This window comes from Oreochromis aureus, linkage group 23 (assembly GCF_013358895.1).
Source record: "Oreochromis aureus strain Israel breed Guangdong linkage group 23, ZZ_aureus, whole genome shotgun sequence".
Lineage (NCBI taxonomy): Eukaryota > Metazoa > Chordata > Actinopteri > Cichliformes > Cichlidae > Oreochromis > Oreochromis aureus.
Window position 1 is genome coordinate 31,748,192 of NC_052963.1, and position 27,119 is coordinate 31,775,310.

Below are 27,119 nucleotides of genomic sequence, written 5' to 3' on the forward strand. Positions count from 1 at the left end.
CCTCTCATCAAAGCTAATGTGTTTTGGCTGTTGTCCCCACATTGCTGTGATATGTTGATTTATTTCAGCAGTGGCACCAAAGGCAGGTCAGCAAACTTCAAAACAGCTCTGTTAGTGTCATTGAGACAGTCCTCCCTCTAAAGCAGCAGACTCATCTCAGGCCCTGACATGCCACTACTCCACTGAGAAATTAGAAATATGTCCTATCTTACTGAGGCCACAGGACATTCCCAGATTTAAGCAAGGATGTTTTGCCGACCTCTCTTAACAATTCAAATCTCCGCCTGAATGAGGCAATACTAAAGGAGTAGAAAAGGAAAAAAAAATTGGAAAAAATCTTGTGTAAACTTTCCTTCAATTGCTAACTGATGTGCTCAGGTTTGTCAGCGTAAGCTTAGTAACAAACTTCTCTTTGGTGTGCAGGTCACTGTAAGACATGCTGAGACTAAAGATGGGAATAGCGACCAGAGAGGGCCCGAGAGAATGCTTCCTGTGAAAACGCTCGATCCACCCAGCATATTGGTAAGACTTTGGAATCATTGTGGTCCTTTTTCTGTCAGATCTGCACTTTATTGCAAGGGGAAAGTTGACAAGTCGAGACTACTGATAAACTGTATCTCTATATGCGCAACTGCAGTAAATCATGCATAGTTGGATGAAACACCAGTTTCCTAGTGCCCCTTGGGCTGCTAGTAAAGACTCTTCTGGCGGCTGCAATCTCCCCATCTTTCCATGATGTCCGTTTAATGAACTTGACCTTACATTTTCCATTTTGAAGTTTCTCCATCTTTTCTCTGCTAGTTTAGTTTCCTTTATCTCATCCAGTCCTCGTCTCCCACTTATTGTTCTTGTTTACACAGTATCTCTTTTGTTCCTGGTCTGTCTTAATGTGGTCAAACAGTGACACACAGTCATGTGGAGTGAGAACGCTTAGCCATGGAATGTAACGTCAGAGTCCTGCTGATATTTGTTTTGGCTTTGCCTTATTCTTCTAACAGTTCAACTGCACATACACAAGAAAAACTAAGAATCAGGAAACCTCAGCTCCCAGGATTGTACAGGAACCACCAAGGCAACCGGTCAACAACATGACGTTTAACATGGAGCTGTACGACTCGCTGCCTATCAACAACCCCGTACGCCAGAATTTCTTCACCGTTTCACAAAATCAGAAAGTGTTTGTGGAGGTATGTTTTGCATTTATAATACATTACCTCTCACGCCAGCATACGTGTTCGGTGTAAATTAAAACTTTTGGCAGAAAACTGCAACCATCTGCCTCCATCTGAGGCTTTAGCTTTCCCAGATTTAATCTCTTACCGAGCCCTTCGCAGTGTCATTTGGCACTGTGACTATTTCAAGCTAAAAAGTTAATAGTTTCTTTCACTTCTTGCTTTTATTATATCGCAATTCTGCATGCCATCTGGCTAAAAATATCTGTTTCACTACAGTAATTATGCTGGTCATATAAGAGATAGCAAAGACTGAAAAGTCCTTTGAAGAGGTGATGTAGGATGACATCAGCGTGAGATGCTTCACTCACAGCATGGACACAAAGCCAGTGTGCTGTAAGCACAAAGTGCTCACAAAGTCTCTTTATCCTTCCCTCTTAAGTGCGTTGCATTTATTTTAGCTGAGAAGTAAGTAAAACATGACTAAATATATTTGTTTCTCACCTTTCAGGCAGTGGTTCTTGTTTTGTTTTGCATATCTTTACACTGGCAACAATAAATACATTGCAATATTTCTATTAGAAGACTTTAGTCTATTTTGGCTCAGCCTCGGGTTGCTGCTGACAGAATTATTTGGCACTTTAGTTGCCACCAGCTGCCTGCTAACTTTTGAACTTCTTTTTCTGTTGTGGTTAGTAAAAGGTGGGATTTGAATTTTATTTTTCCTGAACAGCTGCTGGTACAGCAAGAGTGAGCTGAAGCATAAAACCAAAACAACGCTTTAAAGGAAACCAGAAGCTCATTAGAGCTGAGGGTTATCACCATGACTGTGCCCCTTTTGTCCTGCCCAGTGTTAACACAAAAATATTGATTGTTTCAGCTTTAAATTAGCATTTTAACATCTTGTAAATTATGTTTACTTGTTTATCGTTGTTCCCAATTTTAGGACTAGGCAATAAAACACAACAATAATTTGTATTTATTGTTTCTGCGTTCTTCTTAAAGAAACACAAATACAAAATGACACCTTTTCATTTTGCATGGGCAGTTTAAATGTTTTGTCCAACACGATTACTTTGCAGACTTCGGATTAGGTTTTCTTCCAAAAATGATTATATTATAAAGTAAAGCTCACCTCAGATCAGAGCAGTATTGTGTTGCCGTTCAGTTTTGTCAGTGAGCAGTTTCCCTCACTGATTATCACTTTATGAAGACTCCTGTCACGATAACTGACAAATAAAATCTGTTTTTAAATACCTCTCATCCGTTCCAGATCACATCAACTGCATCAGATCCAGAACTGGGGTTCACCATCATATCGTGCTTCATTTCTCATGACTCCAATCCCAGCATGTCATCAGGGTACACGCTCATTGAGACAGTTTGTCCCACAGATGCCTCCGTCACATACTATCCTCAATTCCCTGTCCATCCTACAAAGATGGATAAGAAAACCTTCAGCTTCATCTTCGACTCAACTTTCAAAGTGTCCCTGCTTTTCCTGCACTGTGAGATGTCTCTGTGCTCGAAGTCTTCTCAGAGGAATCTAAATTTACCACAGGTATGCAGAATAATCTTCCCCAAAGAGCCATTTCTGTTTTTTTTAGTCTCCTAAAGTATCACCAGTGTTTGTTTGAGCAGCCGGGCATGTAGGAGACCATCTTTACTCCGGCTGACCTGCAACATTCAGTGTCAGGTCTGCCCCCAAACCTAAGCGGGAACCATGCATCGATGCACAGTTTCCCAAGTGTCACTGAGCAAAACAATTTTTTTGTCCCTCTGTTATTTGTTCTGTCTGGTGCAAGTGCTTTCTTTTACTTTCTGTAAATCTTACCCAAATGTTACCCCCACCCCCCAAAAAATATAAGTGTGTGTGTGTGTGTGTGTGTGTGTGTGTGTGTGTGTGTGGTATCCTGAGGCTGACTTGTGATTGTGGTGCTAACTGTTCTATTACAGCTGCCATCAGCTGTAGTGGGTGAAGATTGCAAGCTTTTCCTTACTTTGAATTCCAAATTAGTACTTTTGAGCAGATATGAGTGAATGCACTTTTGAGTTTGAGATATATGAATGTCAAGTTATTAATTTGATATTTTTTTTATTTTCTGCACAGTGTTTATCACCCATGGAAAACTGTGATTCTCTCTCTCTGGACAATATCATGGCGATGATGATGAACAAAAAGGTCTCAACTCAACGGCTGGTTGTGGTGGATGATTTTAGCCACATAACAGGTCAGTAAAAGGAAAAGCAAACATAATTTACATCTGTTTACACCAGGAGTTCAGTTGTGCTTGGAACTGTGACATCCACAAATACGATTATGCACAGTGAAAGAAGCAATTCTAAAGTCGATACTTGGAGATCAGACCAAACGACAGGATCACGGTCCAACATCTGGTCCTTATTAACTGTGTTGTGTGTATATGATTGTGTATACAGGTGCTTAGGCATACACATATGGTGTGTCTCCGTTTACATTGACATCTGTACACAAGAGTGTGTTTTTGGGTGTGTGTTCAAACTAACATAAGGCTGATAAAGGGGAGTGTGCTAACGCTGAGGCCCAGTTCTGCTGTGGACCAGGCCATGCTGAGGGAGACATGGAAAAGAACAGTCATACGTTACTAACATCCAGTTGTTTTCACTTAGGCCCTTCACTGTGGCCTCAGCTTTCCACTAGTGAGGGGGAAAATGAGGAGCGGTGGTCCTCTTGTTGGCTTTGAGCGCCCAATCAGAGCCTAAAGGTCCTTCGATGTTTAGTCACTCGTTGGTTCACACTCTTTATCGTAGCACCTCAGGGGGTGTAAGTGTGTTTAGAAGGCAGGATGGAGACCTAAGGTAATGCCATCACATGATATTTATTATGACCTAAACCTAAATGGACTGATATAATCGGTGCCTTTTCTCTAGCGCACTGCCAGCATTTTTCAAATTAGCATCCCCCTCTGAGCAATGACATCAACACGGGACCTGGGGTCAGTTTGAGTCATGTTTATTGGCTTGTGATTTGATGTAAATTAGATCATTTTAATTGGTGTAAGCTACAGGCCAACCGTTATTTCACAATGGTAGAAAATAGACTGATAATCCATATACCATGGATTGATAAGCACTTCATAGACCAAACAATTTATTGATTGATTAGATTCATTTTATGGCTTCTCCCAGTTGCAGTGTATGCACTGATGATATTTTTCACATCCTGATTTTGCTCTTAAACATCAGTAATTTTACTAGCTTTAAAGTTCCTACCTCTCTGAGCTCTAGTGTGAGTCAGAGTTGTGCAGGATAATTCTAACCAGAAGTGGGTGGCTTTATTACATTTTAATTGGACATCAGCCTCCAATGCTGGGCAATGATACTATATGGATGGAGTCACTTTTTAGCACAGACATGCCAGTGTTGATGTTGAGGATATTGGTGAACAGAGACTGTGAAATTTGAAGTAATGGCTGAGTGTCTAAGCCAAGCTAGTCCAAAGTGGTACAGGCAGGGTGCACAGCGTTTTCCTGGTTCAGATTTCTGGATCACATTCCACAGAGAATTGCTTATCAACACACTGCAGTATCAGCAATCTGCTGCTCCTGACAGGCTGACTCAGAGCATGCATTGTGCTATTTTAATGTACCATAATTCATACTGTATAGTGTGCATCTGTACACACAATAGTCAACATATATTTAAACTATTATATGTTGTTTTTGCAGATCCTACATCAAAATTAGAAGAGCCACGTAAGACCTCTCCTGATGGTAAGTATTATATGATTGTTATTTTGCATATGTCCATGTACCACTATGCCAGTGCAGCGGGTTTATTTTCCATGGAGTAAGTAAACACACTTATGCCATAAACACACTGAAAAAAAACCACCTCGAATTCAAAGAACACAAAGGCATCGCTTATGCTAGGATGGCAAACAAAATAAGCAGCCTTTTCAAGGGCCACGGTTCTGCACTGGACAACATCCCAAAAAGCTGAGTTCAATCTACAAATCAAAGGGAGCCACTTGTGGCCAACTTGGTGCATGGAAAAACATAACAGCCTCAAAGTTCTACCATCAAAATTAGATTTACTGCTTCACAACGTCAATAAATTTGATCCCTTTTTTATGGGTTGAGGAACGTTTAGAAAAACTTGAAAGGTATAATCTATCTGAGAGGCTGGCAGCGTTGGTTATATCGTCACATCAGTACATGTAGTATTAATTTAGTTTAAAGTCTGCAAAGCGTAAAGGCAGAGGATAATTTGTTATATCACATTGGACTGAACAGGTTGAACTGCAGTGTTTAATATATGAACGCGTTCATCCTTTAGATAACTTTGTCTTTCTATGTAACTGATTTCTCGTAAAATATCCCATTTATTACTTTAAAACCAACTGAATGAGGCTCTCCATATGGTTTGCTGTATTCACTGGCCAGATGTCAAGAAGCTCATTTTATCATTTAAAATATTATAAAACATATTTTTTTAGTTCTGAAAAAGAAAGGATGAACATGAGTTAGGATTCATGCCTCAGCAGAGTATGAACAAAAGAAGAGAGTAAATATTCTTGCAGATTGTACACTGCACTTTAGGCAGAGCTAGTAACCTTGTGGACCTGAGCTGGGTTAAATAACATGTTTTGAGCTACGGAGTTCAGCCTTTGCATGGTTTATAAGTTTGAACCTCTTCTGTGTTGAGAGTCTTGGAGCGACAGCTCTATGACGAAAGGCCAAAGTTGAACAAAAACAAGTCATTACGCAGGAGTGCTCTTTCATTCCATATCAGGCAAATTTACATAAATAAATGATGTTCATAGAGATATCAGGGCTGTTTCAAGTTTGGCAACACCATGAAGCCAGCATAAATCAAAAGTTCAACTTTGAAGCAGATGTCTGGTTCTGTTAAAAGTAGAGAACAGTCAAGACCAGTCAGATGTCCTGCAGAGAACTGTACCCTATAGACATCAAGGCAGTATTTGAAAGCACCGAGCTTTCAGCTTTGCACATGATCTTTGAGTCGAGTTAACACGAGAGCATTAAAGACTGCTGTGCTCTGCTGGGTTCAGTCTGTATATTCCTCCTTTATCTTCTGCTTATGAGGCTGCATGTGTTCATGGCCTCGACATTTTTAGCATAACAAGTCACCCGGGACAGATAGCTCCAGACTGAAGGGGAGTAGGGTGGCAGAGAGGACGTCCTCTGGCCATCGTCCCCTCTGAAATTAAAGTCTTCTCTGATGACCTGTCATCATCCATTACCCGAGATGAAAACTTAAAGGTGTTCTGTCCGAGAATAGCACCCATTGTGCCCCAGTCTTGGACGTATACCAGGTTTGCCTCTTGAGTTCGCCCGTACACAAGCGCCTTTGTATTGTTTGTTAAGACATCATTATAGCTAATTTCACTTTTGAAAGCCTTCCAGATGGCTTGAAATAAATGGGTGAGCATGATTGGTTGGAGTTAAAAGGTTCATCCGTTAGGACACTGCCGGCTTACAGAATAGCTGCTTTTTCAGCGTTTTCCTGGTTCAGATTTCTGGATCACATTCCACAGAGAATTGCTTATCAACACACTGCAGTATCAGCAATCTGCTGCTCCTGACAGGCTGACTCAGAGCATGCATTGTGCTATTTTAATGTACCATAATTCATACTGTATACTGTGCATCTGTACACACAATAGTCAACATATATTTAAACTATTATATGTTGTTTTTGCAGATCCTACATCAAAATTATCAGAAGAGCCACGTAAGACCTCTCCTGATGGTAAGTATTATATGATTGTTATTTTGCATATGTCCATGTGTATATAAGTGGATTATATGGATCCCAAAAATGAATAAACTGCATAAGATAAACCAGTAAATAATGAAGCTGTTTTAAGAAATCATCAGCTTAGGTCACTTATTATTTCATATTGGTCCTTACCATAACAATTGTGATGCTTGCTGGACTTTTTCCTTTCAAATTGAAGAAGGTAACTAGAATTTACCAGTAACTATGGATCTGTAGTTTGCTGATAGCACAGCTAACTAGGCTAGGCAATCAAAATCATGCATAGCTACTCTATTAGAGTCCAAGAATATAGGCAATAGATAGAAGGGCAGTGTGACTGGGTAAAAGGTGAACTTAGTTACGATTTCAGTTCCTAATATTTGTTTTCTTGTTTTACACATTTTAGGTAATTTATATTTGTATTGTATTTGTATGTATAATACACTTGTTCAACATTAAAACCATGTTGTGTGTTGGTTTGTTGTTCAGTAGTGTATGTACTGGACACTCCTGTGGTGGTGGGCATCGCCTTTGCAGCCTTTGTCATCGGGGCTCTCTTGACCGCAGCTCTGTGGTTTATCTACGCGCACACAGGTAGGTTCTTTACCTGCCTCTCCGTGGCCCCAACTCACTTCTCCACATTAATGAAAAGATAAGATGCAAAGGAATGCCTGAGGGTCTCTGTGCCAGAAATGTGCCGCTGTGATTGCCAAACATCCTGCTGCTGACAGAGGCCTGCTCACAATAACGTATTGACTCCTCTACTGTAAATATATCCTGTTGGTCAGCAGCAAGAGCTCTTCTCTTTCCTGCCTTTGAATGTTTTGGGGGCCACGGGGTGGTCTTTCTCAGTACATTCTCAGTACAATGGCTGGAGACGAGTTGGAAATTCCCCTTGTAGGGTTTAGTGGGCGCTCACAGGAAAAGACACACAATCTGTCCATTAGATGCCAAGACCTTCCCCTTCGTCCCCAGCCCGCTGACCCTGACTGACCTATGAGAGGAAGTGAGTTCCCAGCAGCCGACTGAGTTCACCGTTGCATAGAGCTGCCCTGTTCTTCTCTGCCTTAGTTTTTAACTGTCTGACCTGTGAGCTGAGTGTGTTTTGCAGAAGGGCTTAGGCTGTTTGACTTTAGCATTTGGTATGTAAAGTGAAAGTTTTTTAAGAGCTCACAGTTTGGCAGTGTAAATCATTCTCCCAGGTAGTTACAACAATACAGGCACGTGTCGGGTTACAGTACTGCAAACTGTTCCAGTCATGCTCTGTCACATTAATGAGAGTTTAGTTCTTTTTTTAAATATCTTTTAGACGTAAAGATCAGCTGTCAGAGTTTAGAGCCTTTATCTTTGTCACAATATTGGTATTGGCTTTTCTTCAGAAAACCACTTCACTTGTGCTTCATGGATTTTCTAGTGGGTGACCAAGAAAGAACACAAATCTTTACATTTGGCTGCCAGTACATATCAAAGGCGAACACGCACAAAAAACAGGGGTGTAGATAGCAGTTAGGAGGAAACATGCATGGCGATGACTTTAAGGCACAAGTTCCTTCCATTATTAAAATACACTTTTAGGTGGGTGTGTTAAGCAGGATTAGTTGAAATGACCTTATATGGCAACACTTTCTGTCCCATGTAAACCCAAGAAAGTATATCCTCCAAAACAACCACTCAAAATACCACTTGAGAGCATATTTTAAACCAATGATGAAACAAGAAAACTAAACTGAGTCTATCCCCTCAGGGTCTGAGGACCTCTCAGAAAACAGATATAGTCCTTGGAATTATATTTTGGGTTTTTCTATCTATTACGGTTTATTTCCCTACAAGGCAGTCAGCAACATAAATGCTTTAACATCAACCTCACATTATAACCTTTGACAGTTTTCCTATTGTCTTGGCACATATATTGTAGTTGGCTTGTAAGTTGCTGGAGATTGCCGGAGCTGTTGTCACCTTGTGCAAGAATTTTTTTTCATCCACAAAATGAAACCAACTGTTAAAACAGCCAGACACAAGGAGAAACTTCACACATTATCTGCTCTGAAATTCAATCAGACACCGATGAGCCAAAATGTTAGGACCTCTCCTACCTAAGCAGGTCCAATCAGTGGAGGCCTAGGATGCTGCAGGACTTTTAAACGTGCCCTATGGAATCTGATATCCACAGCAAAACCCTGCAGGTTGAAAGTTGGACCCATTCGGATGAAATTTGTTCCAGCACATCCCACACACTGTCACCAGGTCATTGTTTGTCCCTCCTCTGACCGTGAGAACACACAACAAGCCTTGCTATTTCAGAAATGCTTAAACCAGCTCATCTGGCCATAGTAAATTGTCCCACTATCACTCATGTCTCAAATATGTTACTAAGAGAACCCGAAAACTCACTGTTTTATCTAACCTAAACCTAGACGGCCACACCAACTTTTCTAAGCTCAGTTAGACACATGACGATGGCATTCTGTTGAATCACTACTGAAACACTTTTTTCACGATTAACATGATTTTTGTTGAGGCAGACTTTTGTATAAATTAGTATCAAATGAATTCAACTCCATGATAAATGCTTTACACGCCTCTTAAAATGAATTAAAATACTTTTTACTTATCAAAATGTGAATGTGTCTCATATTTACTACATTCAAGACCAATGCTAATCCCACGGGCCCCTGCTTTACTTTCTGTTTAGTCCTAATTCCCAAATGTCATCATGCTTAAAAGCTGGACAGATATGGTCAGTAAGGGACGGTTAAACATAACCATATTATCTTTGTCACATTAGCATTTAGCTCAAAGTTGTGCCGTACCTATATAAAACTTTGCAGAGCTTTGTGTTGTTTTTAGATTTCACTTTAGAGTCCAAATTTCTGCAGTATTACTCCACAAGCCTTTATAAAATTATAATGGCAACGTGGTCTTATAGCCAGAGCTATGTCGTTATTTTTAATGTAGAGTTTGTATGTTCTCCCAGTCCTACAACTGGGTTTTATGTGGAAGCTCTGGTTTCTCCTGCCCTTGAAAAGCATGCTTGGCTGATTCTGGCTGTCATGGTCTGGGAAAATTCTACCAAAAGAAATTCTGACTATTAACCAGCCCAAAGAACACTTCACAGAGATCACCACAGTGATTCTGCTGTAGAAATAAGTAGGGTAGAACAAGCCTGACTGCATCATGAGTTGAATATGAAGCCAGCTAAATGGCCGGGTTCGTTGCTAACTTTGTGTTAGCGTGCTTTCTGTGCAGGTGCTTGCAAAGAGCGGATGTTGGGTGGAGAAGTTTCTCTTCTGGATGCTGTTACTGTATCCTTAGCCACTACAAAGACATTGTTTGTTTGAATTTTTGTATCCAAGAGATACCGGGGTCAGTGTTTTCCCAAACTGAAAGCTAAGGCAAATTGTCCCTGAGTAGACATCTGTTACAACAACTTTCATAGAGAGTTTTCATTCACTTTATATTTCGGTCAGATAAAAGCAGCCTTTATCTTTTCTATCTAGAAAGATAATATCAGACTTGGGAATTTAAATTTCCTCTGACAGATGAGGTGAATCCAAGTGCCTTTGTTTTGCAGCACTCTTGGTCCTGTGAGGGAAAGACTGCTGGCAGCCCTGTTCTGGTAAACATTAGGAGAAATGTGGGGCCCGAAAGAGGGAAAGGGATGCCTGTGGATACATATGCCTGTCATATATGCAGGCATATGTATAAAACACACACGACCTCTAGTACAAACTAAACTATCGATAGAACAATCTCTCTCCAGGAGAAAATTTGTTATCTTCATTTCAGATAAGCTATAAAGCAAGCGAGGGACACACTGCAGTAATAATTGTGCCAAATACTCAAATTAAACACAGACTTGGCTTTATTTCAGAAGCTGTTCATTGTCTGTCAGAGACGTTTTTTGGAAACAAACTCAAGCACTTCTATTTTCCCTTCATTTTAACCATTTGATCCCAAGAGTTTACGAAATGAAACGCTTATTTAGACATAGAACAATAAACCAGTCATTGGTTTGAGCTCCGGTCACAGGGCCCGTGTTGTGTTTGTTCGCCTTTATCTGCTAAAGCAAGGCTAATTGGTTCCAGACAGAAATGAACTCTGTGAACGAAGAAACATCTTCGTCTCTTTGTTTAAAATATCATCTGTCAGATAGGATGCGGCCATTTGTTTCTGGTCGTTTTGAGGTGGCATCTTCAGTGGATTCGTTTTTAAAAACAGAATCTGTGGCAGATTATGGTTGAAAATGGTCAAAAATGGAGGCAGATGAAGTCCAGAGTTTTTTATAAGTACACTGTTTTTCTTAGGGATAAAAGTACATTAATCTAAATAGGAATGTGCAAAAAATTCTCAGATTTTATACGGACTTCAGTGAAAGCTTTATGTCAAGTGGCAGTTATAGTAAACAGTAGGAGCTTTATGCAGCCCATTTTTTCTGTGTGCAGAAGAACAATGGAGGCTCGACAGTCTTAGCGGAGTTCAATTTGTAGCTTTAACCAAATCACTTTGTAATGTTCTTGCCTAGGGTTGGCTTTTTTGTAAATTATACTCATTTTTCCTCTCTCCCTCTGGTCCAATCCCCTTCCTCCTGCGGCCCCACTCCCTCTTCTGCTCTACATCTAGGTGAGACAGCTGGCACACAGCCGGTCCAGAAGTCCCAGCCTGCCTCGGAGAACAGCAGTACAGGCCACAGTATCGGCAGCATGCAAAGCACACCATGTTCCAGCAGCAGCACTGCGTAGCCCAGGACGCCACCCAGCAGGATGCACTGCCAGGAAGTTCTGACGGTTCACAGGGACCGGTTTGTTATCTCCTTCCATGAAAGGAATTATTTTTGGGGACGTGACAGGACAGAAAAAAAAGCATGATTACAAAAAAAAAGAAAAAATAACACCTTAAATCCTTGTGCGAAATTGGTGCCACTTTAAGTCTGTGCAGACAAATGAACTGTCTTGGTTATGTTGATGTGTGTTAGTTCTGAGACACAGCTTGGCAGCCTCATCCGAGAAACAGATGCAAGTTTATTCCAGACATTTCTTTCGAATCCAAATGCTGCTTTTTTCTGACCACAACACAGCCTTTTGTTTTGACCTTAAATGGTTTGATTGGGGCTGGTTGTGCTAAGCAGGTGTGCTCAGAGAGCAAGCCAACACAATAAGGCTGGAGTGACGTCAGTATTAGTAAGTGAGATGTTGATGGCTGGGCCGGAGCACGTTGTTTTATGACAGTGGAACCTAGAAAGTGGCAAGGAAGCAAATAAACCACTATTTTCATGCGGACAAGTGTGCAGTATGAACAAGTCATCATCTTGACACATAGATTATGGCTTTAAAAAGGCAGTCTGGGTATGAATGTATTCAAAAGGGTAAATGCCAAAAAAATGTGAATGAAAAATGTGAAAGACGTGCTGAGAAAATTCCACGTTTTCAAATCGTTTGTACTTTATGATGGATTCAGCCACACAGGCCGGTAAAGTATATTGATCTAATAGTATGTTTTAGTAACTCTTGGTGTAAGAAAAGATTTGAGTTTTAGTTTCACTCAACTTCACAGGGGCATTATGGGTTCCCTTTTACTAGCTGTTGTTAATGGAAGACTTCAGCATTAAGAGAAATATTTGCTTATTATTATTTGAGATGATTGACACTTTTATGTCTGTGTGTGGATTATAGAGCTCTGTTCAGTTGATGAGTGGCCTAGCTTAGCATACCTGGTGGAAATGAGTAGTTCAGGGGAGTGGTAGTCATTTCTAGCAAGAGTAGTTCTGGGTAATAGGCCTAAAACACTCAGTATGTTTAAGTCATGGTGAATATAAAATACAGTACAAAATATTAGGAATCAATATTTATTTGTGACTGCAAGACTATAATTATAACATGAATAATAACTAAATTATACAGTGGGCAGGCGTTGTTTTGAAACCTGTTGCAGGGAGTGTTTGACTCTGTTATGTGTGAGAACTTTTTAATGCTAAAGTTACAAAAAATGACCATAAATTGATTTATGTGATTTATTTTTTCTCTTTTATGAAAATTTTATGAAATATTATTGAACATTTTACATTTTATGTAAAAAATGTTGCCCAGGCTCAATTATAGGACTGAACTATCCCTTAGGTTTGTGGATTAGTGAGCATTAAATACTCTGTCTAAAAGTTTGGAAATGGGCCCACCAAACTAAAGCTTTGGACACCGTGATGCTAGCAGTTAGCTATTTCTTATGCTAAACCTAGCTTATCACCAACTTTCGTGTAAAGCAAAGATTTTTTTAAAAAAAAGACATGCTACTTTAGATCTTGTCTTTTTATAAAAAAAAACAAATCAGAAATGTTAAAATGAATTTGGAACATTTTGGCCTTTTTGTGCTGCATATTACTGATTCTTCATGCCACCAGTTTGTATGCTAAGCTACGCTAGTCCTCCACTTCCTCCAGCACTATATTCAGTACTGATCCAACTCAAGTTAAACAAGTGAATAAGGGTATTTCTCGAAGCGTTGATTTGCTCGTTCAAGGCCTGTATATTTTTGTATATTACTGTAATTACTCGTGTGTGCAAAGTAGTTTTCTTCTTCTTTTGAGTTTCGCTGGACCATCAGCGTGAGCTTCATTAATCAGATTTTATAATAATAGAAACTACGTTAACAGTTTTGACAGTCATGGTTTGATATGTTAATCATGGTTTGGATCCCACAGTTTTAATTATTAGATAATTATTAAATAATCAATTGCCCGTCAGACCAACAACCCCAAAACCAAAGTTATAAAGTGAACGCAGAACATTTTTACATTTGAAAGGCTGCAAAATAAAGATTTGGTTTGTTCTCGTGATAACACGAGGATTAACTTTGTCAGTTGGCTGATGAATCATTGAGCTCCTTATCAGAGAGATTTTTGTTGTCATTTTTAAGAGATCAAACATAGAGCGTTTGGTTTTCCTTTTCGCAGATGTTTTTCTATGAATCTCGGCACTGACTGTGTGTTGAATAAGCTGCAGCTAAAGCTGATTTTCACCAACGTATAGTTTCCTGCCTTCTTCAAACTGCAGCACCACAATTACCCCACCGTTGATGAATGATTGCTGTATGTGTGTGGGAGACAAACTGGGCCCTTTCCCTGCTATCATTTAACTTTGTAAGCAGTAACCAGAATGTGTATCATCTTAAAGCTTTTCATTTTTTTCTCTCCTCATGTAAACATGTATAAAGCTTTCTACAGAGAGTATAAATATATATATTTGTGTATAAAATTATATTTTGGAATATATTAACTAAAAGAAATTTATTATCTTCTATGTGTGTACGTACTGTGAATTGTGGATTTGCTCATACATAACACACATTTGTGGGAGGATTTATTTACACTATTTGTTTAAACGTTATACCATGCTTTAGGACACTTTAATGAAAATGAAATAATAGTATTTATAGTCAGAAAGGGACTAATATTTTTGAAAAAAAAATGTAAAAAATATATCATGATTATTTTCTTAATTCTTTCTGTTATTCGATGGGATGATGTGTCTTATTGACTTCATAATGAATACTACAAAAAGAGATTGTTATTATTATCATATGTAAACAAATCTGGAATACAAATCTTTTGTTTAAGCATGATTTTATTTTGTCAGATACTGTTTGGGTTTCAATTTTCCATGTGCCGCTTCTCGCTGTTTTATATAAATTGCGTCAGATATGAAGTAAAGAAATCAGATGTTGTACATCTTAAGTATAAAGTTTATTTCACTAAAGATAAGCTGTAGCTATAGATGTAAAAACATATATATTTTTCCACATGAAATCAGTAAAGGAGTCCTCCCCATTGTCATATAAAATAACCCAGATACCCAACTTGTTTTGGTTCTTTGGTTGTCACAACAGTGACATATACCTTCTTTTAAGATAATGAAAAAAATATGAAATCATGCCTAAAAGTTAAACCAGATTTGGCGACTAATAAAGTGAACTATATAATAAGTTTCTTTATTATAAGAACAGTGGAAAAAAAATCAACCTTCAGTTATTTTGATAGTGGAAACTCAACTGCTTTCAATAACACTCGAGAAATATTTTTTATTAAGCTGTATTAGAAACACTCGGTTTGGAGCAAACTTCACAGCTTGTTTGTTTTATCGGGCTTTCTGCCATGTGTGTCCACAGCCAAAATCCAGCTAAAAGCTTTATTTGGTAAAGCTAAGTTATGCATATATGCAGCAGTCCTTTTGCAGAGCACTGTTGCTGTTAGCAATTAGCATAACTGTAAAAAAACAATATCCCACTGCAGGGTACAGTGATCATCCTCAGTGAAAGATCCATGCGCTGCAGAGTTGAAATGTGCCGCAGCCTATAATCAGCAGCCGTAGCGGGATTAACGCTTTTGGCATTCCTGTACTTTTGTGGTTTCTCTTATCGAGTGTGGCGAAGCCATTTTAAACATATAATTATCCCCCTCACCCCCCACCCGCCCTCATCCACTCATGCTGTTAAGCGCCCGAGCCTCGAGTTATGTTCTGGATCTAATCTTCTCATTTGAGATAATTTGGGGATATTTTTCACTCAAACTAACAATTCAGTACAATTTGTGAGAGTCACTTTTCAAATACCAACATTCCTCCCTGAGTTTTGCCCCAGTGCATGCTGGGAAAAGCTTCAAAACTTTCCCCCCTCATGAACAGGTATGGATAATGTCGGGTTTTTAATAAATATGAAATAATGCTGTGCCACACCAAACGTGTTACTGTAGCAGTAAAAGATGTGGCTTCGCTGAGAGACAGTAAATGCTGAATTCAGAACAGCTGAAAATTGGAGCATAAATCCATAGATTAGTTATGGATTATTAGTTACTGATTGTATTTTTTTTAACCATTTGACTACCTCATGTTTTTCTATGAATGTGTTATTTGTGTGTATCTATGTGAGTGTTTGCTTTGCTATGGATTATTTTTCTGGGGCCCCGTTATGGTTTGAAAGCAGTTTCCCATTTGATTTTTGAAAGCAACCAATGGCAAATTATAACTTCCACTTAATGCCAAGACGTATGGAGGAGCACAGAAATTTTTATTTCGATGCGCGTGGCTCTTGTGGTCCTCCATAAAGACGGCCATTTATGGGTGTTTGTAAATGTGTCAAGCGTAAGTTAGCCTTTGGTTTATAAAACTTTTTATATGCTGTAAATATGCACGACATTTGTATTCCCATTATGACCAATAAATGTACATGATAACTCACGAGATTGTCATGGCTGTTCATTTCGCTACCATTTTTTAGGTATTTAGTTGAGTCTTATTTGTGAGTGTACGTAAATATGGGTAACTCCTATATGGATGCAGTTTGGAACAATGAGCTGCAATAACGATGTGTTAGGCTTGGCTCTTTGGCGCTGAAGTCATGACTCGCCTCTGGTGAGCTCATAGCATGATATAGACCATGTGGACCTCTGCCTTGAGGATTCCGTAGGGGGGATGGGGGTGACCATTGAGATGAGTGCAATGTGAGTCCTTACCCTTTTTTGTTTTTGATTAGGGCTCCTTAGAGACAGCTGTAAGCAGGCTGCCTTGGAGTAAACTGAAAAGGGAAAGGGGCCAAGGGCGAACAGTAAAGCAGCTCTTATGCCAGCTCAGTTTTGGCTCAAAACGTCCACATGTCCCAAATCCTTCAGACCCCTTTCAAGTTTTTGTTTCTGTGTCTGTAATTTTTTCCCCCCAAAGTGGCCCCACCGAGGCATCCTCAGGCTGCAACACTCTTGTCCAACTGATGACTAATTTATTGAATTTTTCAACGAACGAATCAGTCCGTAGATTATGATGTCATTATTTTTATTTCCAACTTTCCCTTTCTGGGTACCTGGAACACACATTTGTTGTTCTGTAGCTAATCTGTTTAGTCACTGATTGCATGTGGCCCAGACAATATAGCATGACAAATACAGGATGAAATTAAAAAGAGCTGGGTTTTTTTTGTCTTTTCTGTCTTTTCTTTTAAAAAAAAAAAGCTGACAAGACTCCAAACACTGACGCTGGGGAGGCCAGACTAATTTAGACCAGACATCTGGTCCTAAAGTTGATTATGTGAAGCAAGTTAAGTGAGAAGATTGGGAAATTTTTGGCTGTTATACAACAACAGAGGGGGATGAGACCAGATTAACAGTCTGTGGACCTACGCAGAGCTTTAGCAGCTACAGCACCTCTTCCTTTCTCAGGGCACAAAACTATATTGCGGCAGGAAAAAGAACACATTATTCATAGATTAAAAGCAGACATGTTGTACTTGTGCTAACAAACCTTGCACTGAAACAAGCAAGTCCTTAGTGTCAAATGAAATCTGATCTCATTAGTGAAAACACAGTTCTAAGAAAATCTCAACTGGTTCGTCTCTACCAGCTCTGATCCACACAGTCACACTCATATATTTGGTGCATCTTTTATATTATGTATTGATGGTAATAAAGCCAACACAGTCTATGGTGCAGATACTTGGGGGCAGAAGAGCTTGAAAAGTTTTCAGGGAGTTTTGACTCGATTATTAAGTTTATTTTCAAGCAGCGTTGTTGGTGAATAAATGTGAATTAAACAACTGAAAATTCGTTTAGATTTGCCACTAATGTAAGAGTGGAACTGGGCCTCTGTGTTGAGTGTCATATCATGTTTGTGTGGACTCCTCTGATTTCCACAGGTCCTGCAATAGCACATATGGTCTCAATCAACTAATCATCGAACTCCAGAATATATATCCCCGGTCCTGCCACTCATTCTTACCATATTGTTCTGTCAACAGTGAGGTATTCCTTTGCTCACTGTTGGTTACTCCCTGTTGCTCATGACAAATATGATCTCTGGCTCACCTCCCCTCCACACAATAAACCTTTTGTTAAATCTTGCAAACCTTTCCCGAGACCAGGATGTCTTCAGTGTTAAAATACAACCTGTTGCCGTTTGCTACTTTTAGTGAAGGAGTCACTTTCTACTCTTCTGCAGCTAAAAATCATCAGTGTTTATTGGTGCACTGAAGAAGCTATTAGTATATCAGAGGGAGAGCTCAGGTTGGGCAGTCTGGAGACAAATTTGGAGAGGCAAGGCTGAGATGGTTTGACATGTGCAGAGGAGGGACATACTTGACAAAGGATGTTGAACATGGAGCTACCAGGGAGTTAAAGAGGAAGACCTCAGAGAAGAAGAAGGGTGTGTGTTACAGTTGAGGATGACAGATAGCGTGAGACAACAGCAGATGATCTTTTTAGATGAATTTTAGAATTTTCACGAGTATCCGTTGCCCACCGTACCCAAGGTTGTTCATTTTCAAGTTTTGAGGCAGTTAACTGAGAGTGGAAAATGCTTAGGCGCTGAAAAAAGATCAAACGTATGAAACTACTAAAAAAAAAAAAAAGTGAAGTCACAACAAAGTGAGATAAAATTACTTCAACAAAACAACTCATGACCCCAAAAAAGACTCAAAATAAACACAAGAAGATGTTAAACCAGCCTTGGAGAGACCAAAATGGCCGCAAGGAGACTCAAAATGACAACACAAACAACGCCCTGCATTCAGTTTGGGTGAGTGAGTGAGTGAGTGAGTGAGTCAGTGGGGGCGCCTTTGACACGTCTCTGCCCTGGGACCCATTGTCACACAGTTCTTCCATGAGGTTAACATTACTCACTAACATCAGACAAAGGGTTCCCACTGCACTTCATGTACACACACGGTGATATTTTCAAAATCTCCTTGCAGGTCTCTGCTGAGATATCCTTAAAATCTGAGTTTCAGCAAGTTCAACATATTGAGCAATAAGTGTTTATTTGGTCCAGTTAGCATACCATTCCTATTGGGGGTATTCTTTTCTCAGCCACGCTAAAACTATAGCCCCTGTCTGAGGTCCACTAACTTTAGCCACACATCACAGCTGGTTCTTATACTGCGCAAAAATATGACTAGGCTACATTTCATTTTGCTGCCAGAATCCATAAAACAGGACTCATTTTGCTGAATTGCAAGTTCTGCTTTGATTGTGGCACATGGGTACTGCATGTGCTTTTTTTTTTCTTTTTAGAGATTGGAGGCCCTCGTGCTTATTGCTGGAAAATGGAAAAGAGTGATTCCAGTTGGAAGACGAGTAAAAAGTTCTGTAGCTTGAAATTACACTCCTCCTCATAATGACAAACCTCAATTATAACTAGTTTTATACCACAAACATCTCTCAGTCAATTAATGTTAACATCTTTTCTTTTTTCTCTCTCTGTGCTCATATTTCTTCATCTCCAAGCTGGACCTCTGCATGCATGTGTCCAATGTGTGTATCCATGCATGATACGCACGCACGAGCCAAACAGGGTCCTTCCTCCCTGCATTTAATTTCACCAAGTGGTTTGCTGCCCAAGCCGCAATCCAAGCTGAAAACAAAAACAAACTGGAAAAACTGAGCCAGCACTCGCCGATTCTTCCAGTTCATAAGTCTGTACTGTTTGGACAAACTTTCCTGTTTAAAAAAGCTGTTCTCTCTATCCACATGCTTCTCTAATGAAGGAGTCTGGGGACCACAAAAAACCTGCTAGACTCATCATATTCGCCTCATCTACTGTTCATTTCATCACGAGCTACATGCGTCTGCGTTATACTCGCACCTGGCAGCACCTTCCCTTGCACAGGAGAAGTCAGATTGAATAAACCCAACAGTTTCCTGTGAAAATAACTCTATTTTCATTTGAGGCAGGCGGCAGTTTATGTTTCTGCTAGTGTGGTCGAAGTCGTAATTTTTTAGGAGGAGCCTAGGGGCGCACGTGGCTCGTGCAGACACATCATTCATTTACACTTGACCAAATTGCGGCCTCAACCCCAAAGCAACTTTAACCGCTCTGGGAGGTGGTTTTGAGTGGATGACACATAAACAGATTCGAATCCCGAACCACAATCTGTTGGTTGTTTTATGCGTTACTTGTCGTTTTTGATAGATCCAAAAAGCGGCTCTCTAAATGAGCAAACAGATATGTTTATGTTTTTGTGAGACTAATTTATAGACTGAATTGGAGGTTTTTAACCTTTGTGAGTGACTGTTATTGCTCTAAAGCTCACAGAGCGCAGGAGCATCACTGTTTATTTTCAATAGAAGGAACTTTTGTTGAGCCCGTTTGGATTTGTGCCAACACGATCATATCATCTGTGGTGCAGATGCCATTAATGCAACAGATGGTGCCTGCTTTTATGTTTGCGGATGTGTCTTTAAAATACCATTTTCTGCCTGTTGCTTTTTATTCAGTTTACCGAAAATACCTTGTTAAATAAAGCTTTAACAAACTACCACCACGCCAATGTCACATGACTTGCACGGAATAGAGAAAAGAATCACAAGTCAGTAAATATTTTTAACTATTTACTCTTATTTTGTCAAGTATGATCGATCATTTTTGGTTAGTCACAGTCAAATTAAGGACGTAGGCATTTTTTTCCCTCTTGTTTGCCTCTGGCCATAAAATTTGGTAAAACCAAAAGCAAATCTAGATGAAGTGGAAAGTAATGCTTTGTTATACTGAACATATTATAGTAAATGAGACAGATTTCATATATGATTTCATATCTTTAAAAGAAAGCCAAATGGATCCTGGTCCAAAAGAGAATATTGGATTTGACTTTGGAGTCATTGGTGTTAAACTGATATTTGTTAGTTTGGGATTTACTGTGTTGGTTTTGGTTTTTAAATGTCATTGGTTCTAACCGTTTTTGTTGTTGTTGTTTTTGTTTTGTTTTTTGTTTTTTTAACTGTAGCACTGACTTGAAAATTACTGTCTTGGGAGATGTAGCTTTTGAACTTGTTATGCTAAAGCCGAATGTGACAGGAACAGATTCTGATGAGCGCCAGTTGCCTTTTGAGACAATATTTAGCAGCTTTTCCTGTTAACACATTAAAGTTTTAACTCTTACACAGAGTCTCACCTGCAGATGTCAGGAGCGACTATTAATAGATCACAAATAGATAGAGAAAAGGCAGAGGAGATTATTCTATGTCGGTTTGATTTTCAGCTGGAACTAAATGTAATTTTGTATTTGGACTTAATGCGATCAGCTTTTCATTTCGCCTCACTGTATGTGTGTTTATTGGTGTAAGACAACACTGCTTGTGTACAAGTAGGGCAGAGTGTATTGTTGTATTGTTGTTATATTAGTGTTTGTACATTAAAAGCTTTTTTTTTTTTTTTTTTTTTTAAGTCTTCTGAAACCCCTAAAACTGAATCACAAAATTTGGGACTTGTCAAACTTACTTGGAACTTCATCACCTGGCCTTGATGCTTAATGGGAAGTTCCAGTTATCTCTGAAATAAAATAATTTGAGCTTAGTTAGGTTTATTCTTGCAAAAAAAAGGAGACACACAGACACACAAAAAAACCCTGACTTATGGGACATTAATCTTCTTTTCAGTTTAACTACACAGAATCTGATTCCTGAAAACACAGCTCTCCTCACTGCCAGGGCCCGCAAGTGACACACAGCAAAAGTTGCACGAGGAAAGGCCAGACTTTGTTAGGATTTGTTTTTCCATCCAGGATCCGGCAAACTGCCTCACCATCCCTCAAGAGTTCGAATCTATGCTGTAACCAAACCAAATACACCAGGTCCAAGTACCCTCTACTAAGCACAACCAGATGTCTGCCCTCTTCTGAAAGAGAAAGAGAAAAAGAGAAAATACACACCTTTCCTGTGATTGGTTCAGTGGAAGCCCCAGCTGATCAGTGAAATCTGTCATCCAGAAAACAGATGTGCAGACTGCGTGTAGAAATTATGTTTGCTGCCCGAGGCAGCACTGAAAGGTGAATGAGGCAGAGGTGTAATTTAAGAATAGTAAAATAGTGCATGGAAAGCGAAAGCTGCTCTGCAGAGCCCTGCAGCTGACACTGACACACTGAGAGGCCAACGCCAAATTTTCAGTGGGTTTAGTGGTGAAAACTGCTGGAATCAGAAAACTGATTGCCTTCATTTTAGGCATGAGTAACTATGTTCATGCACAATTTTATTATTTGATTAATTCAGTTTTTCTGGTCAATAACAAATGCTTTGTGGATAAGGGCTCCTACTATTTTAAATTATAATATAATAACCAGAAATACAGTTTTCTGTTTACTGCAGAAAAAAAAGTGAGATGAAATCCACCTGACGATCACAAATAGCCGGAGGCACTGACCCAACCTTCAAACCCCCCAGATTCTTATTCAATTGAGCATCCATGGGATGCCTCAGAGCAAGTTTGATCCAAGGAGACCCTCCAATTCAACCCACAGGATCTAAGATAACCCACTCCCGATGTTCCGTGTCGATGCCTTTCTGGTCAGAGTTGTTTTAGTTGTTTAGGTGGCTATAATGTGTTGTTGATCAGTGTATGCTGACTGTACTTTAAATGGCCTCAATAACATCATCAAATTCATTGATAACTGATCAAATATCCGGCCGGCATGACAGAACAGAAAAACAATAGCAGTGTGGATCAGGTGGGAGTCTATTTCACAAACTGGTCCTCGAAGCCTGGAGCTGCCCCGAGGCTGAGAGACATGTTCTCACATAGAAGCCATAATGCAGGCTCTCAATTTTGTTTCTGGCATTTGTCACTATAGATGATGAAGGAAGGTCAAACCACACATCTATCTTTTTTTTTTTTTTTTGACAAATCATTAAAAATCAGCCTTTGACCCCTTGCCTTTGACTCATTTTCCATGAAAATAACATAAAAGAACATATGACATGAATGGTTCTAAACCAAAAAAATTAATGTGTACATATGTCAGAGTTACGAAAATATGTATTTTTTCTTTCACGATCCAGCTCCTTAAATTGTGGTGATGACTGTGAGAATGGCAAAGGCGTTGACTCAGAAAACAGAAAATGCAATTCGACTGTCATTATAAAACCAGTATGTCACAACATCACTCAACTATTGCCCATCGCACCCAAAGATGGAACATTATAACTGCAAAAGTGTGCAGTAAATCATCTCCTGTCTTATCCTAACAGTGTGATTCCGTGTAGCAACAGCTGATAGGAAAGGTGTGTTTATATTAAAAACCAGCAGACAGATAACAACTGCTATTTTGGATTTTCATGCGCGGATTTAACACCTGCAACATGAAGGAAAAGTTTTGGCTCCGAATTAAATTAAATAATTAGAAACAATCAAATCATGATTGTTTAGTCTGATAACATCTTGAACCTGTTGGTCTTGGAAATAGGCTCAGCTCTTAACGTCATATCCAGACTTACTTGAAAACATGAGGTAATTGCTGATGGCTCTGTTGTGTTATTTCACAAAAAAGGAGGAAAAAGGATCTCATGTATCTTGTTGGCATTAGATTAAGCTGGGAGTCTAATATGCTTGCAGCAAGTGGTACCGATCAGCCTTAAAGTGTCATGGTTCTGGCAGGCACTGCCGCTTTTTTCGCCCTGTTTTTCTCCTGCTTTCAGGTGGCGTGTGGGCAGTGTCCTGGCTTGCCTTTCCACCCATGGGCAGGGCCACCTTAAGTTGTAACTCTGCCCTTGAAAGAGACCTAAGTAAGAATCTAATCAAAATACTGTGTGTACAATTCACTCCTCAAATTCCATTAAACACCACTAACCAGTTTTCTCCTCTCTGGTAAACTGAAAATCTGACTGCAATAAAAGCTGCATTGGGCTCTTTGGGTCTCCCTCCTCACTTCCACTCGTTCCTGTTAATATGACACAAAAAGGAAAACTGGCATCTGTTTTAAGGTACCTCAAGGACAAATATGGAATATTTTCTTCTAATTGTGGTCATGTTACTGGCAAAGAAAAACAGCAGAATACAATTATCAAGGTATCCCATAATGGGGCCCTCTATGTTGGCTGGACTGAGTTAAATTCCACAGACACGTCACCAAAAAGACTCCCCGAGGAGTTCTCGTCTCTTCTCCTTCTCACAATCTTAAAAACAGACACCATGCAACCCAGTCAAGCTTAGGTTAGACCCGGCTGTGGTTTGTCCTCTTCTTTACTCCTGCTACTGCTAAGCCCTTTTTCTCTTTTATCAGACAGTTTTTAAATTCTGTTTTTAAATGTGTTCTGCATTACTTTGGTTGTACAAAGCTGTGACAGAATGTGACGTTATTACAAATCTGCTAGTTTATACATTCTAAAAGCTTGGCTTGACTTGCTCTTCAATTCATCTAAAGATCAATAATGACTGTAGACAGCAGTGATTAATTAAAGAGCTCACGTCATGAGGGCCCCACACAACAGTCTCACAACTTTGTAGATTTAGAGACCGTTCACACTGAGATATCTGCTCCTTATACTCTGCAGGCTTTTAATTTATTAAAACTTGCTGATTCTTATAAAAGTCCCGCTGGCCTGATTGCTCTGATGTAAACAGTGCTCTCCCAACTCTGAGGATCCAGTCATGCAGTGCTACCACGAGAGTCTACTCTACACCCTATATGGTCAGCATAGTAAAACCACTCAGGGTTAGGTCCCAAAACAAATTATTCACATGGACCTCTGTTTATGGAAGTGTCACACATCTCCAGGATTCACATTTTTGTGAAGGTTCTTGTCCTGTTCTGGAGCCCAGCTGTGCAAAGTTTCACCATGAAAAACATGGGGAAATTAAGCATTACGCCCTGCTGTAACGGTGCACTTTAACAACACGATGTTATAAATCTCCATGAACGATATTCTACAAACACACGATTAATACTGACATCCATGAAAACGCCACACATTGCTCTGCATCTGAGAGACGTCTGCAGGCCAGCAGATGCTGACTTCCATCGGTTTACATCAGCTGTTCAGCTTATTAAGTATGCACATGTGTTTCATTTGTTCAGCATTTTTTCTAATAATGAGGGGAATTTATTGGACTGCTAACACCTCAGTACTGGGATAAATCACAAGTAGATATGATGCAGAGCAGAGTGCTCTGACCTTAGTGAGCAGTGCTGAGAGTTTCTAGACACACAATATTTTGGTTGATCTACTAATGCATTACCCAGATGCATTTTCCCCCACTCTGTTATTATGGAGGTCCTGGATGAGCGTCCCTGCAAGGCAGGTCTGGGGCTTATCACGAAACAAACAAACGAAAAACAAACAAACAAACAATATTTTCAAGCTGAGCTATATCCATCCATTGTTTTCTGCTTATCTGATTCAAGATTATGGTTAGGGAGGAGCCTATCACAGCTGTGACCAGGCAACAGGTTGCCAGTGTATGCAAGGCTAACACATCAAAATGATTTTGACACAACAGAAATTCTTGCATGGATGGATGGATGGATATATATATTTTGGGCATTAAAACTGCAATGCATGCATCGGATTTTGCCATTTTTTCTGACTGCCATTGTGTAAATCCTGTTAGCAGTGCTGAATGGTATTTAATATTTTGAGCAACGACTGTATATAAAAGATGGTTGTATCCACTGTAACATCATTGGTTACTGCATCGTTGGCTAGCAGGCCTTTTTTGCAAGGTATATTCATTATTCACTGGGATACTGTATAGGGTGCAAACTTTGTCTAGACTTGTAATAAATGTAAATGTAAAGCTTTAGAGTGTCTTAGTACCAGCAAACACTGTGTAAAATACAATACTAGACATGCTCCCTAATGATGCATAACTTTAAGCTACTTCACTTTAAGTGAACAAGTTACAGAAAAAAACCCTTCATGAACACAAGGATACTGAAGGGGTGATTTAATTATAGAGACGGTTTTTCACTAAAATGTTTATTTCTTCTTTATTTTATCATGAGAGTCTAGGACAATCCTTTTTAGCCAGCCTCAATTGGCCATTTGAGAAACTAAATTTTTGTCAAAATTCAACATAGGGTTTATATTCCCTGCAGCAGAAACGAACGACTAAAACAGGGCAATGAAGTACTAAAACCAAAGTGATACACAGAATAATATGGTAAGACTCCAGAGAGAAGCTTTGCTTATCCTTAATAAATCACTATTTATCACATAGATGATCAAATATCTCAGAATTAGGTGAATTTTTTATGTCATTAGTTATCAAAATTGCACCTATAATCATAGCCTTTTAGTCAAAGAGGCCCAAGAGACATTAGTTAATTACCTTGCAAGGGCTAGTTAAGCTTTCATGGAAGCCTTCCTAGAAATCACAAAGCCCCATCAAAGGGCAGAGCTATTTTACGTCAGTTTCTTTACTGCAGAATGTAATATTTAAATGATAATATTCAAAAGTCATTCAGACCTGTACAAAAAATCAAGAATTGTCTAAAAAAATAAATATTTTTTTGATCTTGCATAAACGCTGCTGATTTAAAATAATCTGTTCTGCAGTCGTTGTTCCTTCCCTCTGATGATGAAACCACATGTAAACTTTTCTTGCTGCTGTGAAACAGATGGTTCACCTGGTATTTAGTGTTTGAGACTCATGTTCCTCTTGCCCCATAACCAGGGGTCCCTCCTTTCCTCCCAGTTTGGCTGGTGACCAAATAAATATCCTTCACACGACCTGCTTCTTCTTCATATCAATGTCTTTATTCTGCAGTGCTAGCAGTGCAACCTTCACCAATTATGGGTCTGTTGAACCTGTCAGCATCATCTCCAGCTGTGCTCTTCTATCTCAAAGTTTCCATGCAAGATCTCAGCTCTGCCTTTTTATGTTTTTCTTGTTTTCTTTGTTCTTTGGCGCTGCTTGACAGCGAGGATAAAACAGCCATCGGGGGTCTTAATTTAGACATTTAATGTGATCTTGGACTTGACTCCTTGAAAACCTTTATTTGTGCAAAACTCAACTGGATCTGATCATTTAGTCTGTGGTTGTTTATTTAATAATTACCTCGTTTACTACTGCCAAATAAAAACCACACTTCCTGCTACATTATATGTCTCTACATGATGCTATTAAGCAGTAAAAAATAAAATGGGATATTGCTATTGACATAAATAATATCCCACTTTGGCACTCCCTATTGGTAGCCATGGGAATAACTGGGCTTAAGTATAACAATGCCAGCAGAGTAATATAAAATGCTAATAGTATTTTATATTTTAATTAGTAATTTGCATGATGGTTTCCAGACACTAACAATTACATTTATAGTACGAATCTTTTTATTGTTTTAAAAAACATTGATATCTGATAGTCAAATAACCATAACTTAACCGTATGCAATCAAAAATTAAATAAGCTCAGCATTCACCAGTTTATGATTTAACATGTCAGTTTGTGG

The 27,119-nt window shown here is 39.3% G+C and overlaps 1 protein-coding gene across 4 annotated transcripts in view; it reads left to right on the top strand.

The window, feature by feature from the left end:
- The window catches only part of tgfbr3 (transforming growth factor, beta receptor III), a 73,562-nt gene extending 57,406 nt beyond the window's left edge, over nucleotides 1–16,156 (top strand). For 2 of the 4 annotated variants that reach the window (XM_039606428.1, XM_039606429.1), the window contains exons 11-18: nucleotides 424–522; nucleotides 999–1,187; nucleotides 2,446–2,733; nucleotides 3,283–3,403; nucleotides 4,880–4,924; nucleotides 6,879–6,926; nucleotides 7,425–7,529; nucleotides 11,556–16,156. In XM_039606428.1, coding sequence (XP_039462362.1) covers nucleotides 424–522; nucleotides 999–1,187; nucleotides 2,446–2,733; nucleotides 3,283–3,403; nucleotides 4,880–4,924; nucleotides 6,879–6,926; nucleotides 7,425–7,529; nucleotides 11,556–11,674 — 1,014 coding nt within the window. In that variant the 3' untranslated portion in view covers nucleotides 11,675–16,156. The remainder of the gene's footprint in view (nucleotides 1–423; nucleotides 523–998; nucleotides 1,188–2,445; nucleotides 2,734–3,282; nucleotides 3,404–4,879; nucleotides 4,925–6,878; nucleotides 6,927–7,424; nucleotides 7,530–11,555) is intronic. The other 2 variants (XM_039606431.1, XM_039606432.1) reach the window with 2 other exon arrangements.
- The last annotated feature ends 10,963 nt before the right edge of the window (nucleotides 16,157–27,119 follow it).